Raw genomic sequence first — 21,860 nt, 5'->3', positions numbered from 1 at the left:
AGTTACTGGTAATTACAACAACCATGCTCACTCAACCCCTTGAAAACATTAAAGTTGTTAAAATCCCGTATGCCAATTCAAAGCAGTCTGGAAAATTGCATCATTACAATCTAGTGTTCGCGTGAGAAGAAATGGAATTATTGGTTTAAATACGGAGTTTATTTTGAAATGTGTAACCGGGTGTAGTGGCGCCTCATAACTCTTTCGATGTCTTAACAATGGGTGTCCTTCCCCGTGGATCTTTAGTATTTCTGGTCAAATTGGCATGTCAGAGGTTGTTCGCCACTACAGACAAAAAAGACTGAGTGTTAAATTGTCGGTTTACACTCCGTATTTTTTGGTCAAAGATAAGTGGCGTGTTTTCCCATTTTGGACTTCCATTTTGGGTTTCGAAGAAATGTGTTATGTTGACTCATTTCCGTCTGCGTGGACTGCAGTGGTGGGCACCTTAGCCAAGAGGGAACACCTGCGTGCCTTCTCTTCTACTCCCCCGTGGTTACATTATAAATGTTGAACAGGTATAAATGCACGATTCTATGTGTCGAACATTCGGAGGCGGGGGCGAGTACAAAGAAAAGACTGACGTCAACTCAAGTGGTCGTCGTGAATGTTGTGGCTCGTGATGGAATGTGTGGCGATCCTTTTTAAGTCTTTGTAGCTACACTGTGACATTTGCGTATTTCATTCAGTGGTTTGATTCAGCCAGACAGTCTTCCCCAGACGCAGAAATGTGTGAGTGAGTGGGTGTGCATGCGCCGATGTGAGAGAGGGGGCGGGATGCGGAGGCTTCTTGAAGCTGTCAGACAGGATGATCAGGGGCGGGATATTCATCACAGGATTACACGACCATTTTTGGCTTTTCGTCTTGCTGGAGCGCTAATCACAATTGACGCGGAACCCATAGGGTATTGTCTGTTGCTTTATTGCGTATAGTTATAAAATGAAGGGTGTATTCCCCCCACAATGATCACATTTGTTTATTATTTATTTTTCATTTTTGTAATAACTAACAAATAATCCATACTTTATATCACCTCTAACCCTACCAAATGAACCACCAACAGAATCCCGATGATAAAGGTAGGGGGGGCTGCTTATATAATGTCATTGTTTAGCATGTGCGTGAGTGGATACGTACCAACTGGGTGGTAATAGCCATGGAAATATTTGAGTCGTGTGAGTTGGAATTACGACAAAAAAAACAAGATTGTTGGGTTATATAAAGACTCAAAATAGTCCCGTTTTTGGTCAATATATACCATGCAATTGGCTGGTGACCAATACACGCTGTGGTCATGGATTCTAGGAGGTCTTGGACGAAACATTTTTAGGGGATTACATTTCAAAACAAGTAAACCACATAAATAGTAGTGATGTGGCTTCAAGATTCTGACTCATGGCTGTTTTGAATTGTTTTGGTTTTCTTCACCATTCCATTGCATGCGCAGGATCGAGGGTGACTTCTAAGGTCAAACAAAGCCCACCATTGTTTCTGAAATAGGCAGTATGGATGAAATAACCACGTTTGACGTCTTTATATTCCTTTCCCATTATGGACATTGAACATCTTGAAATGCTTGGGAACATCAAGTCTCAGACTTCTGATTTGCTGATTGACTTTTCAGTGTTTGCTGAAATATAATTTTTTTTTACTTTTATATTTATTCCGTCCATCCATTTTGTAGACCACTTACAGAGTAGCAGTTGAACTGGAGCCTATCCCAGCCGACTTTGGGCCAGAGACAAGGTTTTGAAATGTTATGTGTGTGTAGAAATTTAGGAGATTAGAACAGTTTTAATTGTTTTATTTGAACCCCCTGTTTGTGGATGACAACATTCCGACACACCCGGACTCTACATATATTGAGTTTGAAACCCCCGATTAAGAGTCAAAGGACGCACAGAGTGAAATGCAAACGCAGGAAGTCTGGCAGTGGGATTCAAAACTATAACTCAGAAGTTAGGTGGATGCACTAAAAATAAATGGACAGGCCGATTGTTGAGTTATTTACCACCAGTCGCAATGTTCATGCTTTAAACCAAGCTGTATACATAGAAGTTTGTGGGTGAGAATGCTTGAATAGATGGGCAGGCAGATGGATGGATGAAATAGACACAAAGATAGAATCCCCTCTGATGTCAGTTCCAGCCTTGTTGTCACAGCTCATTCTCTCTGGCCTTGTTTTTCAGGGAGCGGATAACCTCGAGGCGCAGTGTCTGTCTTCATTTGTGTTAGAGAACAGTGGAAGGTGTGACACGAGTACCATCAGGCCAAAAGCAAGCATGAAGAGAGCAGCCCTCTTTGCCCAGAGCTGAAATGCTAAAGTTGGAGTGCGAGGGCGCCAGATTAAATCAACAGGCTGATTCCTTTCAAGTCGGGGGCAGGAAGAGCTAGTTGAGACAACAGCCTTTGTGTGATTTGATGCGGCTCCCAGTCCCGAACCAGAACAAGATCCGTTAGCTGCTATCTGTATCTCCCTTCTGCTGTGAAATTGAGCCTTGTGAAGCAGAACCCAGATGGATTGGTCACTCGAGGGTGTGAGAGAGATGGTGGCCGGAGGGATGCAATCGGTGAGAGAGTGCGAGATCTGTACTTGTGCCACCGTCGTGTGTGTCCTGTTGCTGTTCCTGTGGTACTGCTACAGGGTGGGCCGTGATCACAGCTCTAGTCCATTGCACGGAAGGTATCTGACCGGTTCTAGCAGGATTGGAGGGGTAGTGGGGGGCTTCATCGGCTCAGACTGTCGTAATAGGGGCAAAGGGAAATCCGGATCGATGCTAGAGGAACAGAACGGCTTTGCTTTCTGTCAGTCGTCGGAGTGTTTCCGCTGCACCAGCGCTGGAGAAAGTCTAAACCAGAGACTCTACCATAGCCTGCAGGAATATGCCAAACGCTACACCTGGTCAGGCATGGGCAGGGTTCACAAAGGAGTACGTGACCAAGGTCGATACCTGAACACCCGACCAACCATCCAGCGGCCTGAGGTTTTCTTCCTCCCTGACCTACCGTCAGCTCCTTTCTTCTCCAGAGAAATTCAAAGACACGATGTGGAACTCCTCGAGCAGAGCTTCCCCGCCCTTTTGGCTGAGTTTGAGACTATCTACAATCAGCCACCGGCTCACAGTGGCTCTCCCCTGCCACTGGGATGGAAGTCCAACTCCACTCCTCGTGGCCAATGGTGGACCTACTACCTGGTCAACCAAGGCACCCCACTGGTACTTAATGTCAGAAGGTGTCCACGGGCCTGGAGGGTTTTGAGCCAGCTGCGTACTTTCATCGCCAACAACGTTTTTGGAAACGCCTGCTTCTCTGTGCTGTCGCCGGGCGCGCTAATCACTGAACATTATGGCCCAACAAACGTGCGACTGCGCTGCCACCTGGGTAAGAGTGTGAAACAGACGACAAGTTAAACATATTCAAACAGACATGCAGTGTGGACTCGCTGTGCAACAGCATCTAATACGTCTGTGTATGCTCTCAGTCGTACAAGAGTGGTCCATGGAGGAAAACATTTCTTTAGCCATCATCTGTACTTCTTTAAAGGTGTCGGATGTTTCGCTCCTCATCCAAAAAGCTTCGTCAGCAAAAGTTGTGCTGGTACCTTTGGCCCTCTTTTAACCTTACTCTCGTCAAATGAGTTGTTGCTTGCTTTTAGGTGCAGATGTACTGTAGATTGACCACTTCTCCCCCAACAACAGAGCAGGGACATACCAGAGCAGGGGCCCTGAGCGACCACCTCTGTCCATTAGAGATACAGGGCCAGAGTTACCAGCACAACTTTAGTTCACTGACAAAGCTCCTCGGATGAGGAGCGAAACGTCCAACACCTTCAAAGAAATACAGATGACGCTGAAGGAACCCTTTCCTCAATAGCAGCTAAGTATTTCCAAAAGGAACACACACGAAGTAGGTGACTATGCACTGCACTATGTACAGTTTTTTTATGAAACGGTTTTGCACATTTACAGTACACAGTCGACATTTTTATTTTGCTATGCTTACAATATCTTGTTTCTGTCCCTTCACCCCCCTAACCCATCCCCTTTCAAATTGCTGCTGTGGACTGCAAATTTCCCCATTGTGGGATGAATAAAGGTTTTCTGATTCTGATTCGGACACACAAGGGAATCCAGCCTGCTTTCCTCCTGTCTGATGCCAGTTTTTCAATTCCAAGAGGGCTTCAAAATTCAATGTTATCACTCATACCGACAGCTCAGGTTTTTTTCGCCCAATTTCTCAATGGAAATCTGATTGTGGCAATCTTGATAAAGCATTTTTTTTGTCTCAACTGATTCAGTGCACTTAAATAATTAGAAAAATGAGAACACTGCTATATGCTGGTGTCTGGCCCTGTGGCGTTAGCGGTGCGCACCGCAGCTCTGATGTCTTTCAAGCCCTTGATCTCCTTGACGTGCGTCTCACCCTGACGCATATTACACGCATGAAAATGGTATAAAAAGAGCTGTCGCGGGACAGAGAGAATCAGACTCATCTGGGACTCAGACACAGACACACAGCTCGCAGAGACCTGCTCAGCATCGCACGGAGTTCACAGCACGACTTGCTCGACTCCATGCCACGATCAAGCTCTGCGTGACACCTGCCTGGGAGATCTGATAACGAACCTACTTACAAATAAAGAGAAATATCAAACTCTTTATTGGCAAGCCAGCCAGGAGGATTTTTTTTTTCTTCTCCTCCTCAGCCCAATCAATTCTCCTAATGGAAAGAGACCAGATTTCCGCCGTCTCCCTCAACCCCTCCCCCCCCCGGCACGATGACATGGAGATCTGGTTCCAAGTGGTTGAGTCCCAATTCGTCAACCGTGGCATCACCCAGGAGACCACCAAATTCCACTATGCGGTCGCTGCCCTCACTCCGGAGTTGGCTGGGCGTGTGCGCCGAGTCATCTTCGATCCCCCGGCCGAGAATCCTTACGCGGCGCTGAAACAGGAAATCGTGAGGCAGACCACCCTCACGGAACACCAGAGATACCCAGCCTTGAGGCATGACGTCAAGCTGGGGGACAGACGGCCCTCCCAGCTCCTGCAACGCCTCAAGACGGTGGCGGGAAACAGCATCAGGGACCAGAGGTTCCTGCGGCATGTCTTCATAGAGAAGCTGCCCCCAATGATCCAAGCAGTCCTGGCAACCACACCACCCGACTCCACCTTGCAGGAGTTGGCCGCCCTCGCCGACAAAGTTGCGGAGGTGTACGCGGGGCAGCCTACCGTTTCTGCCATGCAGGTTCCTCCCACGCCAGGGCCCTTGATTGATGCTCTCCAACTGCTCGTCGACGAAATGCGTGCCCTGCGAACCGAAATCCAGGAACGCAGCCACAGTCGAGAACGCCGCCGTAGTCGCGGACGCGGCCCCATTCGAGAGCGCAGCCCAAGCCGCAACCGGAACCCATCCAGCGCGGACCCCGACCTGTGCTGGTACCACCAATATTGGGGCGACCGGGCCAAACAATGCAGCGAGCCGTGCAAGAAGTCAGGAAACGGCCCAGCCAGGGAGTGAACACAGCTTCCCATTCGCCTGGCGCCTCCACAACCATCCACATCATTTATGTCTGCGACCGCACATCGAGAAGACGATTCATGGTGGACTCGGCTGCTGACATCAGCGTTCTGCCACGTTCTCCTGCAGAGCGCCGGAACCCAGACGCTGGAGTGTCCCTGGAAGCTGCCAACCGCAACACCATCAAGACGTATGGCCAACGGTTTCTCAACCTCGACTTGGGCCTACGTCGCTCCTTCCCTTTCATCTTCACCATTGCCGATGTCCCTCACCCCATCCTTGGCGCGAACTTCCTGCACAAGTTTGACTTGTCCGTCAACATCCGCAGGAAGAGGTTGACCGATGAAACGACCGGCCTGTCCGTGCACGGTAGGACGGCCAACCCTGCGCTTCTTCATCTCGCACGTACCATCTCCTTCATCTTCTCCATTTCTCACGCTCCTTCGACGATTCCCTGACCTGACCAACCCCAGTCGGACGACCCTACCTGCCCACGACGTTGTTCACCGCATTGTGACAACTGGTCCCGCGAAGTTTCAACGCTTTCTCCGCCTTGCCCTGGCGAAACAACGGATTGCTGAAGCCGAATTCAACCACATGCTTCAGCTTGGTATTATCCGTCCATCGGACAGCAAATGGGACTCCCCGCTGCATATGGTCCCCAAGGCGAAGGCAGGCGACTGGTGTCCCTGCTGTGACTACCGAGCGCTGAATTTCGTCACAGTTCCTACCGCTACCCTCTTCCTCACATCCACGTCCTTCCTCCACGGACAAACAGTGTTCTCCACCATCGACCTGGTAAGAGCCTACCACCAGATCCCTATCGCCAAAGAGGATGTTTCGAAGACGGCCGTCACCACCCCATTTGGCTGGTTTGAGTTCCTCCGCATGCCATTCGGCCTCCGGAACGCCTCTCAGACTTTTCAACGCTTCATCGACTCGTCCTGCGTGGTCTTGACTTCTGCTGTGCCTACATCAACGACATACTCATCGCCAGCGACTCCCAAGAAGAGCACCTGCAGCACCTGGGAACGGTCTTCAAGCGTCTGGACGAGCATGGCCTGGTCGTCAACTCCGACAAGTGCGTTTTTGGCCAACCCAAGATCAAGTTCCTTGTCCACCTAGTCGATGGCAAAGAAGTATGCCCTCAAGGTGCACGTTCCCGTCGACCTCTCCTCTGAGCAATTGAAGGCTTTTCAACGGCTGAAGGATCTCGTTGCCGATGCAACACTCCTAGCTCACCCAAGCCCCGATGGTCAGTTATCTCTCATGGTTGACGCCTCCACGGTTACTGATAGAGTGTTTTATGCACATTAGTAAACATATTAGGTTATTTCATGTTTAGCTTAGTACACATTATGATTATTGCACGTTTAATTTCAGTCTAATAGCATTATCAATCTTATTAGTTCAATAGTCGTTGCAAAGAAGCAACGGCTCCAACTTCAATCTAAGACCCTCCCAACACTGAGTTGTCCGTAGCTGATTGGACAACAGATCGCTGCTGTGGACATTCAAAAACTTGTCAGAGCGGGAGCTCGCTCTCTTTGTTCCTATCTTTGTCCGTGTGCTCATGTCTTCGCTCCTACCTAGACGAGAAGTGCTTTTTCTGTCTCACTAGAATAAAGTAGTTTTTTTGTTCACCATCTATCGTCGTTACTGATATTTTTATCACTGAACTTTGAACACCGAACCAGGAAAGAAGCAAGAATTTAAACCGAACAGTTACCATCAATGCGGTTCTCCATGACGGCCTCAACGGTGACTCTCAACCCATCGCCTTCTTCTCCAAGGCCCTCCAGCCCGCCGAACGCCGGTACTCCACCTTTGGCCGGGAACTTCTTGCCGTCTACCTCAGCGTGAAGCACTTCCGGCACTTCATCGAGGCTTGCTGCGTCATCATCTATACCGACCACAAGCCACTCCTCTCCGCCATCCCCTCGGCATCAACAAAGTACCTGGAGCGAGAAGTTCGGCACTGGAGTACCTCTCGCAATTTGACCTTGAGTTTCGCCACGTCCAGGGGGCTCAAAACGAGGTCTCAGACGCCCTTTCTCGAGTTGAGATCAACGCGATCCAGTTTCCCGGCGGTCTTGACTATGACGAGAAGGCAGCAGCCCAGGTACGAGAAGGGCTGGCCGAGCACGCCAACGACCCCAACATCATCGCTGTCCCTCTCCCTAACTCTGGCTGCACAATCCTGTGCGTCCAGTCCGACGGCGTCCCTCGACCACTGGTTCCCGACTCCTTCCAGCGAAAAGTGTTCGACTCTGCACAGTCTCTCTCATCCTGGAATTCGCTGCACGATCAAGTTGCTGGTGAAAAGGTTTTCCTGGAAGGGACTGCAGAGGGACGTGCGAGACTGGGTGCGCGGCTGTCTACGATGCCAACGCTCAAAGGTCCAGCGCCATACGAAGTCACCCGTGGAAATTTTTGACACGCCGGACGCCCGGTTCAGTCACGTACACATAGATCTTGTCGGGCCCCTTCCCCCCTCCCGTGGCTTCCGGTACTTGTTGACTTGCGTTGACCGCTTCACCCGATGGTGCGAAGCCCTTCCCTTGTCCGACTGCGGGTCCGAAGCTATTGTCGGTGCCTTCCTCCAACACTGGGTCACCTGCTTTGGATCACCGAAGACCATCACCACAGATTGTGGAGCCTAGTTCGAATCTGCACTGTTTGGCAAGCTGTGCAAGTTTCTGGGATGTGAACGAAACCGGGTGACCGCCTACCACCCAGCTGCAAACGGCCTGGTTGAGCGCCTCCATCGCCAACTGAAGGCCTCCCTGATGTCTTCCGACAATGCCGAACATTGGGTGTCCGCTCCACGCAAAAGCCCGACATCAACTCGACTCCAGCGGAGCTGGTATACGGTGCCAGTTTACGCCTGCCTGGTGAGCTGCTCAACCCGACTGACCCTACGACTGTCGACGTCAATGATCTGCTCACCCGCCTCCGGCAGTTTGCACTGCCTCTGTGGCCCCGGCAGCCGCGAACATCGTACCAACCGACGCACGTGGATCCCGCACTCCTAACATGTACGCATGCCTTCCTGCGGTGTGATTGGGTGCGCAAGCCCCTCCAGCCCCCTTACGATGGCCCGTATCGCATCCTCTCCCGCGGTGAGAAGACATTCCGGATTCAAATCAATGGCCGTGAGAATACAGTCTCCATCGACCGACTCAAACCGGCAGTTGTAGAGCACACATTGCCGTGCTCCCGAACACCGACGTCGGCCACCCCACCAACAACGCCCCCCAGGTCCGGTAATCGACCTTCTTCGTGCCTGGCCTCTCCGTGTGGCCGAACGACCCGGAGCGGCAGACGTGTGCACTTCTCAGTAAGTCTCACCTCCTACCGCCTCTTCTGAGCGCGTTCAGCTGGGTTTTTTCCTGTGTCGCCTTCCCCGACTTCAGATCCAGGAGGGGAGCCCTGTGGCGTCACCGGTGCGCACCGCAGCTTTGATGTCTTTCAAGCCCTTTCAAACCACTGGACCTCTGCTAGATCCTCTTCAGTTTGCCTACCGGGCAAACAGGTCTGTGGAGGATGCAGTCAACATCGGACTGCACCACATCCTCGACCACCTTGACAACACAGGAACCTACGCAAGGATCCTGTTTGTGGACTACAGCTCTGCGTTCAATACCATCATCCCAGAACTCCTCATCCCCAAACTTCTCCAGCTTGGTGTGTCCCCCACGATCTGCCAGTGGACCCTCAGCTTCCTGACAAGACGGACACAACAGGTCAGACTGGGAAATATATCATCCACAACACGAACCACGAGCACTGGAGCCCCGCAGGGATGCGTCCTCTCTCCATTGCTCTTCTCTCTCTACACGAACGACTGCACCTCAACGCACCCAGCTGTCAAATTCATAAAGTTCGCAGACGACACCACGGTCATCGGTATCATCAAAGACGGCGACGAGTCTGCGTACCGACAACAAGTGGAGCAGCTGGAGCTCTGGTGCAGCCGTCACAACCTGGAGCTGAACACGCTCAAGACAGTTGAGATGATCGTGGACTTCAGGAAACATCCATCACCACAGCTACCCCTCACACTATCCAACTGCCTGGTGTTAACCGTTGAAACCTTCAAGTTCCTGGGAATCACAGTCTCCCAGGACATGAAGTGGGAGGTCAACACCAACTCTATCCTGAAAAAGGCCCAACAGAGAATGTACTTCCTGAGGCTGCTAAAGAAGCATGGCCTGCCACAGGAGGTGCTCCAACATTTCTACACGGCTGTCATCGAATCCATCCTGTGTTCTTCCATCACCGTTTGGTTCGGGCCCGCCACAAAAATGGACAAAATCCGACTTCAACGGACAGTTAGGACGGCGGAAAAAATCATTGGCACCGCCCTACCCACTCTCGAGGACTTGCACACTGCAAGAATCCAAACTAGGGCGCGGAAAATCCTACTGGACCCTCCACACCCTGCCCACCACCTTTTCCAGCTACTCCCCTCAGGCAGGCGCTACCGATCCATGCGCACCAAATCCAGCAGACATTTAAACAGCTTCTTCCCCCAAGCCATTAATTCTTTGAACCCTTTCAACAGTAGCCAAAATGGAACAGTATCGTGCCACTTAGCAGTTTTTTTGTTTTTTTTTTGACGACGATACTAGTGCAGCGTGTTCTACCGGAAACAAATTCCTTGTGTGTTGTACATACTTGGCTATAAAGATGATTCTGATTCTGATTCTGATTGATGTGCGTCTCACCCTGACGCATATCACACGCTTGAAAATGGTATGAAAGGAGCTGTCGCGGGACAGCGAGAATCAGACTCATCTCGGACTCAGACCCGGACAGACACTCTGTCACGGTTTGCGAGGTGGTGATGGCGGGTGCGTATCCCAAAAAGCAGGCAGGAGGGAGCAGGAGGTTGTTTGACAAATTGTATTAAAATAAAGGTCAGCAGGAACAAAATGTAAAACATCAAAATCATCTGAACAGAAAAAATACAAAGTATCAAAAGAAGACCAAAAGTAAAAGTCCGCCAAGGTTAAACAAACACATGCACAGCATACACAATGCATGCAACAAACATGCAGCAAACAATGAACCAACACCGGATGGTCGTGTCGAGTGTCCTTTTAAGTGTCAGTGATTAAAACGACCAGCACCTGCAAGGCTGCAGGCAGGGCGGACGTCGCTACCCGTTGGTCGCCAATCTGATCGGGACGACCAGCACCTGTGCAGGTGCAGGCGGGGCCGACAGCGCCCCCGTTGGTCGCCAACCAGATCATGACACACACAGCTTGCAGAGACCTGCTCTGCATCGCACGGAGTTCACAGCACGACTTGCTCGACTCCACGCCACGATCTAGCTCTGCGTGACACCTGCCTGGGAGATCTGACAACGAACCCACTTACAAATAAAGAGAAACATCAAACTCTTTAGCCCCTCATTCAATTGTGATTTCTGCAAACATGATAACATGCACAACAAATGACTGAGATTATAAATGTTCCTGAGCTATCATTTACAACAAAAAGTAACGTAGTACTATAGTCACAATTGCAATTTCTGTTGCTGATTTTAAGACTTATACAGTTGATTGTGATGGAATGTATTTTTTATTTTTTTTCTGGGCTGGGTGTCAGGTCTGCGAGTGCCCTCCTCCTGTGAGCTTGTAGTTGGTGGAGAGCCTCAGTGCTGGTCAGAGGGGAGCTGTCTCCTTTTTGATGACTCTTTCCTCCACAGGGCCTTCCATGAGGGTAAGTAAGGCTTTTAATTTCAACTTTTAATAGTAAAGGCTACTTTATCAAAAACTAGAATCCTAGAAGTGAAAAGCAATACTGTATATTTCTGGGTGATAACGTTCTGGGTTCCGTTCGTAGGAGGTCCAGAGGACGGCCTCAGAGTGGTCTTCATGGTGGACCTCTGGCACCCCAATGTGGCCGCCGCTGAGAGACAAGCCTTAGACTACATCTTCACTCCAGGGCGCTTAGAAGAGAAGGAAGTCAAATAGGTGAATGGATGTGAAGGATCATGTCCAAGCAAGAGGTAGAAGCGTGTGTGAGGTTGTGCCAGAGAACAAATGTCACATTCATGGTGACCTCCATTTTCTTTCTCTTATCCTGAGCACACCTGAAAGCCGCACAAATATTAGCCTCATGCCTGTGTCAAACATGACGCATTTAACAGCACATTCATCATTGACTCACAATGAGTGCCAGCAGTATTTTGGACAGTAACCCTTATTCTCTGATTTTATTTTTTATTTTTTGCCTTGATAGACCACTACAAAGAATCTTAAAGGAAACACGCTTATCTTCAAAGTCCCCACCTGCTTGTACAAGACATGGTTGAAAAGCACTTTTTTTCTTTGACAGGGGATGGGGGGAAGAGTATGAATCAAACTGTAGTGATACAATGTAAATGAATATGTTTTGCTAAATTTGCTAAACGGTGGTAGTTTGGATGCATTTGATATCACATTTGTATTCATGTAAATACAGTATGTCAGTATTGAAGTTAAATTGGGGGTGAAATGGTTTGATGTGTTCAGTCCTCAAATCCTTATAACAATCATGTTGTCTTCACTTAGTTAAATTTGCCGGTCCAAACACAATGTTGGTGGCTATTGATAGATTCTGTAAAATACTTTTGAAATCGCTACGCTGCTGTTCGTGAGATAGTTTATTTTGTGTAATGCGTGACCTGCAAACATTCATTAATATGTTTAGATAACCTGAATCCAAATGAACACACATCATACTGGATTATTCGTGCTGTTTCAACTTTTTCCCCCTTTTTACACAAGACACTCAAACAGCTTCCGCGTGTTGTTTGCAAATTAACACTGATGTTTACAATGCCTAAGACCAATGGCACTCACATTGAGCTGTCTGTTTTTTTTATTTTTGATTTAGGGATGACTGTCGTCAATATAAAGCATATTTTTCAAAGCTCATTCTTTCGACTTCATGGTTTTAACAAAATTGTTTACATTTGGATTGGGTACAGTACCAAACCAAGGCGTTTGTAGTGGCTACAGCGCCCTCTGCTGTATGAACTGATACTTACAAGACACTGGTGCCTATTACTGTTGCTACCCAGGTGGCAAGGAATTGCACAGACGCCATTTAAAGGTCTTTGACATGTTGAGATGCTATGTTGTAATGTTAGAGTACAGCATTGTGAGCTTTTTGGCTTATTTTGCAAGTGATGTTGCGTAATGCTCGTGTGGAGACAGATGAGACAGTTGACAGTGCCTTCAGAAGTCTTTACAAACTAATTTTGAAATTAAGTATGTCTTACCATGTTATTGTGTGATGAGTTATAACCTACAATAGTTTGATCGGGATATCAACCATCCGTGAACCATCGATGTTGTTTTTTTATGTTGTTCGATTGTGTATATTTATTCTCATATTGTGTCTTCTTTCCGTCAATTTTCAAGTGTTTCTGCACATTTAATAAATGGTCAACAATACTAATGTTGTCAGTTCTTTTTTAAGAGGTCACTTTAAAATGATTTAACATACCTGGTGGATTCACAGCTAGATGTCACACAATAGTCATATCTGAAACTGCAGCGAGGAACAACTTGTTGCCTATAATGTATGGTTGTTTTATATTTGTTTGAAATTCATGAGTTAAAAGCAAAGCATATTGATTTGTGTTTTTTGCAAAACTGCCCTGCCATTGCTGGTGTCCAGTCTGGTGGGTTCCACCTGTTCCCCAGAGTCAGCTGTGGGTCCAACTCACCGATCCTAATGTGGAGAAGAGGCAAAATTAATGACAGAGTGCAAAGTGTGACTTTAATATTCAATTAGATTAGATTTTCCTCCATTTTATTTGACAATTGAGATTTTATTTGGAAACCCAAGTGATACAGCGAAAAATGAGGACAGATTCGCTACATCTATCAAAAAATATATATTTGCATCTCTCTAAAAAAATGCGTTCACCAGTAATCAAAGTTGCAAAGACGGAAACAAAAGTATACGGGTGTGAGGATCAATATTATCTTATCCCGGCGTTCTCTGACCCTATTTGCTTGCCATACACGTGTGGCACACACACGAGCAGGTGCTGCTACTTATCGCGAGCAGCAGGAAACTGGTCGACAATGGAAAGGGAATGTCGCGTGATGTCGACAATCAATTCACCGTCACACATCAGAGCAGATCCGCAGCAATGAGCTCCTCCTTTCCAAAATCGGACTCCACAACCTCATTGCTGAAAACATCGTCGAGAAGATCCACGCACGTCCAGGAACGCACAGCAGAGAGCCGGAGAAGTCATCATCAGCACCATCATCACCGTCCCACCGCCGCCGCGCTCCAGAGCAATGGAACCACCGATGAGGCTTTCTTGCCGGCAGACAGCGACGTCAGCTCGCGGAGACCGCTGTGCCATCCTTCGCTCAGTGGCAACCGCGACAGAGTTGAATCCACGCGGATCAAGTGTCGACCCCACGAATCTGACAGCCACCTCGACCACTCTGAGCCTCACGTCGAGGGGGGCCGTGGAGTGAGGGAACGCGGCACACACCGACACCACCGCCGCAGGAGGCACCACCGCGAGGACCGAGCGTCCGCGCCCGGACCACCCGAACCAGAGCCTCCACCACAGCCGGAGCATCGCCGTCGTTGCCGCGAATGCCCTCTCCCGAGGATGCCCTCTTTCTCAGACATTCATGACGACAGGACACCCCTGTGCGATCCGAGGGAACAGAAGAGTCACGGTTTGACGAAACCCGACGGCCAGGCCAGTCGGTCCCCGCCGTCGGTCAGCTCCCCGGTGCCGCTGTCCAGCACTTCCTTACGCCGCTCCCGGAGGTCCAGTGCTACTGCTTCTTCTGCATTGGATGTCAACCTACGTACTGTCCTCAATTCACTCTTTGGCCAGGTAAGACCCCCTTGACTGTAGCAGTATTTGCCTACTGATTGAGGCAGATTTTACTTGATAAAACTTGTATGTAATGCATTAAGTAATTTGTTACTGTCCTATAGTGCATATTTTTTCATGCTTGATTTCAATATTTGTTGACACAACTTATACCTTTTCTTCATTCATTTATTCACATACACATTTGAAAACGTGTAGGTGTACTTTCTACTCCTTTCTATTTCTACAAATCATGTTAACTACAGAAGAGTGAATACAGAGAACAACCAGTTGAGTTCTATTGATTGAGATCATGGGGCCTTATAAGGTGGGAACAAACATGAGCATGAACATAAATGAATGTTATTCAGGCAGCATTACTGACGATAATGGAACCCATTCAGAAAAGCATATGATTCAAATTAATATGGAAAACACAAGTTGAATATATTTTTTTGAAAATGACAGTTTAACGTACAAGAATTAACATTTTAACAAATATATTGTGAAAGGCCACAGTTATCTGAAAGGCAGGTTTTCCGCAGCAGTCCCTTCATGTTTTATTTGGATATATTAACTAGAGAAAAACAAAACAAGTATTGTACATGTATAACAGGTAAACTTTTTAGCTAATATAACAGTTTTTACTCAGTTCAAACACTTTGCAAAGCTATGGGAACATATTTTCGTAGGATAAAAATCAAGATTACACTATAGCTAGCTTCTTGTGTAGCATTTATATGCTCTCCCCGTCCCTGCATATGGTTCATGCAGGTTTCCTTCAACACAGATTATGTGTCACACTGCAAGAATATTCTTGAAAATAAGCTCCTTTCTTTTTTCATGGTTCTACTCAGCACCAGATTGACCACAGGTGTTAGGTTTTGAACTACGACTTCAAAATGTACACAATTTGGGTTTTGTCAATAGGCAATGCATAGTGTGTACAGCATTACATAGTGTGTAAATATAGTCATAGTATTTTTGGAGAGACAACAGACAATCATTCTTTTCGAAACGCATTTCTTATGTAATATATCCTCCTACGGAGCTTCTCAATGAGAGCCCTTCCTTACTGAAGTGGATTGCACTGGACCACAGGAAATGTTCCAATCGAGGAGCAAATCCGTGGCCAAATTCAACTTCTTGCATGATTTATTGGGAACTCCTTTCGCAGAAAACTGATATGAAAATGCTGCAGGCTCCACATTGAGCATCATTTCTATCTGAGGTATTCTGAAGCCAGTTCCCTTGCAGTGATTTTATAATTAATTTCCATTTAGGTATAACGGAAAATGTAATTCAAATATAATCTTGCCAAACTGGGCAGCTATTCCTTGTTAATAAATTATTTTACTATTCTCCAATTTATGATGAAGAAATCATTCCACAAATAAAACCACAACGCAGAGGAAAAGATTAATGTTAGATAGTGAGTGCCTTCACAGTGCCTTTCTTAATCTGCATTGTCATTACACCCTTAATAAACGTATCATTCTTAAATCTGGTATGTAATGCGGTCAAGTACAATTATCATATATGTGCTGTTCTCACGCAGGTTTTTATGCTCCTCTATGGGGAGTGTATCTGCTGGAAGTCAGAGTGACCTTGTCTCGTCTTGTAGAGGGCAGAGGATGAGATGTGGATGTAGGATGCAGCTAACATGATGCATGGCGTGGATAAAATGGACCCTTTTGCAGTGCAAATACGGCCAGTCAAGAGAATGAATGAATCCATGAATGTGATTGCCAGAGCCTTGTTACACCCTATAATACAATATGCTGCTGCGAGCATTTTGAGGGATTATCGAGAAAAGAAAACTCTTTCAACCCAATCTCCTGCTATTTTTATCCTTTGCCAATTGTGCATCTGTACTGAGTCGTGTTGCTTGGTCAGTGTGACATGAAACATTGCATCACCGCCCCCTTAATAGGCGGATTCCCATTTCTGTCCATGGCATGCCTTCTTCTGTTTTAGTTTGTGTCAGAGAAAGTCTGCCTACTGCAACACAAAAACGGTTGTTGAGAGCATAACATTGGCACTTTGTAGCTCTTCAGTCTGCATGAGTCTTGTTGAAACTTGAGTCGATGTTCCTGTCAAAAGTCAAGCCACAAATTTTCCTCCTGGTCCTTTTTAATTTCATTTTTCTCCTTTGGTATCAGAATCAGAATCATCTTTATTGCCAAGTATGTAGAACACACAAGGAATTTGTTTCTGGTTGAACGCGCTGCACTACTATCATCATCAAAAAATTACAAAGACGCACTATACAGTTCCATTTGGGCTACTGTTCAAAGAGTTAATGGCTTGGGGGAAGAAGCTGTTTAAATGTCTGCTGGATATGGGCAACTGTCTAGATCAGGGGTGTCAAACTCATTTCACATCGTGGGCCACATATGGCCTCTGTAAATGTCAAGTGGGCCGGATACCAAAACTTTTTGAAAGTTCTACACTCCTTATCTATTTTTCTCCGTTTGGATAATGACATTTTGGCTAATGAGGGTGTTGAAACTGCAGTTGGAAAAACACAACTCTGCCTCTAGTGGACAATCCTTGAATTGCACCTCATTAAAAATATGAATTCCATGTCGTTCGTGCATTTTTTTCCACTTCTAAATTATTCCGCGGGCCTGATCTAACCTACTTGGGGGCCGGTTCTGGCCCGCGGGCCGTATGTTTGACATCCCTGGTCTAGATTCACACCTCGTCATGGTAAGAGTTGTATTGTTGTGCATGCTATTCTGTTTTATTTTCTAATAATTGTTGGTTTGAGCTACATCTAGAACCGAACAAATTAAAATATGCTGTTTCTTTGAATTTTGAATTTAAGTCTGTTCTGTATTCATAACTTGTTGGATGTGCACAATTTCGATCTGTTTATGCAAGGCTATCACCAAATGAATCTCAAAAATCTTTGGCCAGCTGTGTTCGTTCCCAGCGACTTTCTCAGAAGCACTGTTGTCATCATGTTGTCTTTGTGTGTTTGTGTGACTGCATTTATTTCCTCCATTCCTGAATATGCTTACCGTACTGATCCTGTGACAGTGTACACTTGCAAGGTAGCCGTCTGTACAATGTGTCACGTAAACTGCCATGCATGGTGAATGGAAACTTGGCAGCCTGCCTTTTGATCAATGCATTTCACTTGCTTTCATACTGTACATTCTCGTAATGCTTTCTTGCACAAGTCATTGACCATCGTGACAATAGAGTCCCATAAACAGATAAACTGTTGCGCTCCATCTCTCAAATGGTGCTTGAAAGTACAGTAGTGACATTAGATTTCAATTATTTTTGTCCAGTAAGGAAGTAAGCCAAGGAAGCAATCTTTTTCTTGTCTTCTTATCACATTTTGAGTCCAATTTGGACTCATTGCAGACTTCATTAAGGTTCTCACACTTTGTAAATAAAAGTGGAAAATGATTTTTTTTCTTTAGTCGGGAAAAACATGGGGTAAAATTTAAATGTCCTTGGAAAGCTTCATTTGTCACTGAAATTATTGTTTTCCTCTTTTGGTTCTCTCTGCCAGGTAAGTGCACAGAAGACAGACAGGTTAAACGGGCATGTATCTGTTTTTAGATGCCTGCAATGGGCAACATTGAGCTGTAATGTTTTTCTGCTTCATCTCTACTTCTGTGATGCTCCCAATCAATGAAGTTACATATTCCCTGAGAGCAGTTCTTACTTAGTGTTTGCAACACTGGCGCTCCAGTGAACCATTGTCAGAGCCATCATTGTCAAATGTAAAAAAAACTGGGAAGAGTGGCAAACATTCCCATGAGTATTTAACCAGCTAAAATTACTCCAAGAGTCATGCAGGAGATTGCAAAAGAAATGAGAACAAGAACTCTAGACCTCATTGGCCTCAGTTCAACTCAGTCTCCATGACTCTACCATAAGAAAGACAGTGGCCAAAAATAGCTTCCATGGGAGCGTTCCCAAGGGAAAACCGCCGTTATTCAAAAAGAACACAGGCTCATCTCACATTTGCCAATAGACATCATGAATATCCTCAAGACGTTTGGAAAAACGGTCGGTGGACTGATGAGTCAAAAATTGAGCTTTTTGCAAGATCTCACCTCACTGGTAAAAATGGCTCATAATTTGATGTAAAGAACATATGCCAGCAGTGAAACATGGTCGTGGAAGTATAGCAGTCTGGACAAATTGCTTTGGTTGATGGGACAATAAATTCTGCTGGATACCAGAAGATTCTGAAGGACAACGTCCAACAATCAGTTGTTGTCCTCAAACTCAAGTGCTCTTGGATCATGCAGTAGGGACAATGATCCAAAACAAATCAAAAAGTCCACCTCTGAATGGCTTAAATGGACTGGCGAAGTCAAAGTCAAGATTTGAAGGGTTTTTTTTGTATGCTTGTCTAAATAAATGACTTTATTTATAAAAACTGCACATTGTACTTCCTTGGGTTGTCGTGATCTGATCTTAAAATTGGTTCGATCAACAGAAATCTTTGTGCGTGTATAAATATGGAAAGAAGCAATAAATGGGGAAGGGGCAATACTTTTTGACGGCCCTGTAACTCAAAATTGTCACGTGTGTATCTGAATACATCTTGCAGTGCCGTGCATGTAAGCAAGTAGAAAACAATTTGCTATCACTTTATGTCCTGATATTTGATGACCTGACATTCATGATGACAGGAAGTACTGATAATACATATTCAATTGTCTGCTTATCTTCCTTGCGTTCTTGAGTCAAAGTTGTTCCCAGCTCCTGTAGTCGTCAGATCTTTCGATCTGACGTCAAGGCACAAAGTTGTGTTTAGACTCCACACTCCTGCTATTAACCCCTGAGGCTTCTGGGATATGTCTGCTGCCGTCCCTGCCCTTTAAAGGTTACGTTCATTGTAAGAAAGCATTGGGGGTGGAGGGAAATAGAAACACAGGTTCACGTTCTTTTGTTAGACTGTTATGATGTGAGATTATCGACAAAAAAAGCCCATTCAACAAATACTTTCTACTTTATGTTTCCACCACTGCATTTATGGAGGTCAATGATGCTCATTGTTTGAGCATCAGTTGTGTTTTTTTTCCTTGTACAGACAAATGATTTATTGTGTTATTTCACCAGGACAGAGAACTACGTCCAGAGGAAATGGATGGTAAGTTGATTTTTACTCAACAATGAGTCACCAAGAACTAATACCCTTGCAGTGAAAATAAACATGAACACGATTTTTGTAGTCACTTTTGCACATTTGTCATTGCTGAACAGAGTTGAGTGACGCCTTTAAAGAGTTTGACAAGGACAAGGATGGTTTCATCAGCTGTAAAGACCTTGGAAACTGCATGAGAACCATGGGATACATGCCTACTGAAATGGAGCTGATCGAATTGAGCCAGCAGATAAACATGAACTGTAAGAACTGCCTGGTTTTTGTATGATATTAGTTATTTGTTGCTGTGAAATCATAACTTTAGTGATTTTATGTTGCCGTTTTTCTTTAGTGGGCGGTCATGTTGATTTTGAAGATTTTGTCCAATTGATGGGCCCAAAACTCCTCGCTGAAACTGCAGACATGATAGGAATAAAGGAATTAAAAGATGCCTTTAGAGAGGTAAGGTCTCTTTTCTCAATTAGTTTGTCTTGTTGTCTCATCAAAAATGGGATCCCCTGCATTTTCTGCTTTGGTAGTTTGACACAAATGGAGACGGTGCAATAAGTACATCTGAGCTGCGAGATGCAATGCGTAAGCTTCTCGGCCATCAGGTAAAATAACATCTTCTTTCAATCTTCTTTTGGAGATGTCCACCACAAAGTTTTGCTCCACTAAAACTTCTGTAACCGATTTTCTAGGTGGGTCTCAACGAAGTGGAGGATATTCTGCGGGAGGTTGATTTGAATGGGGATGGCCTCGTTGACTTTGAAGGTAAAAACACTTGGCTGAAATATTTAAAATCAATGATGTGAACTCATGTACTTGCAGCTGACACCATGAGTGTTCTATCCTCTTCTCCACGCAGAGTTTGTACGAATGATGTCACGTTGAGATCATTGAATGAATGCTGTTGGGTGAGAAGCAAGACCCCGCGCTCGACTTGATCGAGTAGAGGAGAAGAGAGATTAAGATGTCTGAGCCATTCAAATTTTGACCGACACTGGAATTTCAACCCTTTGAATGTTCTGGAATGAAGAGTCACCTCAAACTTTCAATCAACAAGTGTTCTTCCAGAAATGTCTCGAGTCCAGCTGAGGCAGAACTAGCTGTAGCTTAGCTAATGATTGTACATTTGTTTTTGCACTTTAACTCCCACTTAATAATGTTTTGTGTGCATAGATTGCTGGTGTTATGTCCTCTACACTGGGACATTATTAGCCACCCGACAAAAATGAGATGAGGTATGAGAATGATTTCATATAGATATGACTTTAAAGATTGGGTGTATTGTATTGTTCAATGTAATCACACCTGATATTTAGACCATTTCTTGGATGAAAAATGTACATTTGTTCAGTCCTTTCTGTGGCATCGGTGTCCCACTTAATGAGCACCTGTAGCAATACCACAAAGTACATCTGTATCAAACCTGTGTGTGACTCGCTGGTCATCTGTCAATATGCCAGTCTCGTGCTATAGTATCCCTCAGAAGAAGAATCATGAAACACTGGACGTGATATTATTCTGTCCATTTGTGCCAATGGATGGTCCTCACATGGGATTAGCCTTGATGTTGAGAGTGGTGTGGGAGCTGTGCCTCAGGGATGGAAGGTTGTGAATTTGGGACACATGGTCAGTAGTGTGCCATTGTCAGTAGTGAGAGATACAGATAGAGATAGATAAACAGACAGTCACACGAAATGTAGAAAAAACCAACAGTGAACTACTTAACATGAATTGTATTCCTGCAATGAAACCACAAAGCAGTTGCTAGAAAGTACCTCTTGGATCTTGAGGTCCTGTTTAAGCTAACATCTAGATAACCAAAGTTCACGCCACCTCCATCTTGTTGTGGGTTTCACCATGTGCTGCAGTGACTTTAGAACATTTTCACATTTCACATTTTCACAATAATTCCATACTCACAGGCTCTAATTTCCTGAGTTGCCAATTGAGTTTTGGTCACAGACAAAGACGTGTAAACAGTGAATGTCACTCTAAATCTGATTGTAATTGTGATAGTGTCTCAAATCTGTGTTGTTGAAGCAAATTCTATGCATGCCAAAGAGGGAATTGTATGCCGTATGCACAGTTGGGTTTTGGGCTCGTACAAAGTAGAATAAATGGTGTATAAACATTTTGCCAACGACATTGTGCAAAATAAATGTTATTGTATTCAAGCCTTTTTTACAGGTGGATTTGTGATTGTGTGACATAATAATGCTTCCTTCGCCATTAATTGTAAATGCAGTAATGTGTGCCACAAGTTTTCCGATTTGAAAACGAAGTCACCTCTATAGCTTGTCCCTGAACTTTGGCAAGAACAGTTTCAACCTATTTCAAATATCATACCATGCAGCATCTGA

The 21,860-nt window shown here is 45.7% G+C and overlaps 2 protein-coding genes across 3 annotated transcripts; both read left to right on the top strand.

The window, feature by feature from the left end:
* Positions 1–217: 217 nt before the first annotated feature.
* On the top strand, positions 218–12,972 carry asphd2 (aspartate beta-hydroxylase domain containing 2). 2 transcript variants are annotated; one of them, XM_088994523.1, is made up of 4 exons: positions 218–518; positions 2,191–3,382; positions 11,138–11,251; positions 11,375–12,972. In XM_088994523.1, exons 2-4 carry the CDS (start codon positions 2,518–2,520, stop codon positions 11,503–11,505), a joined length of 1,110 nt encoding a protein of 369 aa, XP_088850649.1. In that variant the 5' UTR covers positions 218–518; positions 2,191–2,517; the 3' UTR covers positions 11,506–12,972. The 2 variants fall into 2 exon arrangements, with proteins under 2 accessions (XP_088850649.1, XP_088850650.1); XM_088994524.1 differs by lacking the exon at positions 218–518 and adding an exon at positions 572–1,080.
* Positions 12,973–13,447: 475 nt separating this feature from the next.
* cabp1a (calcium binding protein 1a) lies at positions 13,448–21,860 on the top strand. Its single transcript, XM_088994522.1, has 7 exons — positions 13,448–14,393; positions 19,467–19,497; positions 19,611–19,754; positions 19,844–19,953; positions 20,031–20,105; positions 20,193–20,265; positions 20,360–21,860. The coding sequence occupies exons 1-7, from the start codon at positions 13,623–13,625 to the stop codon at positions 20,383–20,385; spliced, it is 1,230 nt and encodes a 409-aa protein (XP_088850648.1). The 5' UTR covers positions 13,448–13,622; the 3' UTR covers positions 20,386–21,860.

Source organism: Hippocampus bargibanti, linkage group LG04, assembly GCF_051943395.1.
Source record: "Hippocampus bargibanti isolate YZ-2025 linkage group LG04, ASM5194339v1, whole genome shotgun sequence".
NCBI lineage: Eukaryota > Metazoa > Chordata > Actinopteri > Syngnathiformes > Syngnathidae > Hippocampus > Hippocampus bargibanti.
Note: the sequence above shows the minus strand (reverse complement) of the source record. Positions and strands in the feature narration are given on the sequence as shown.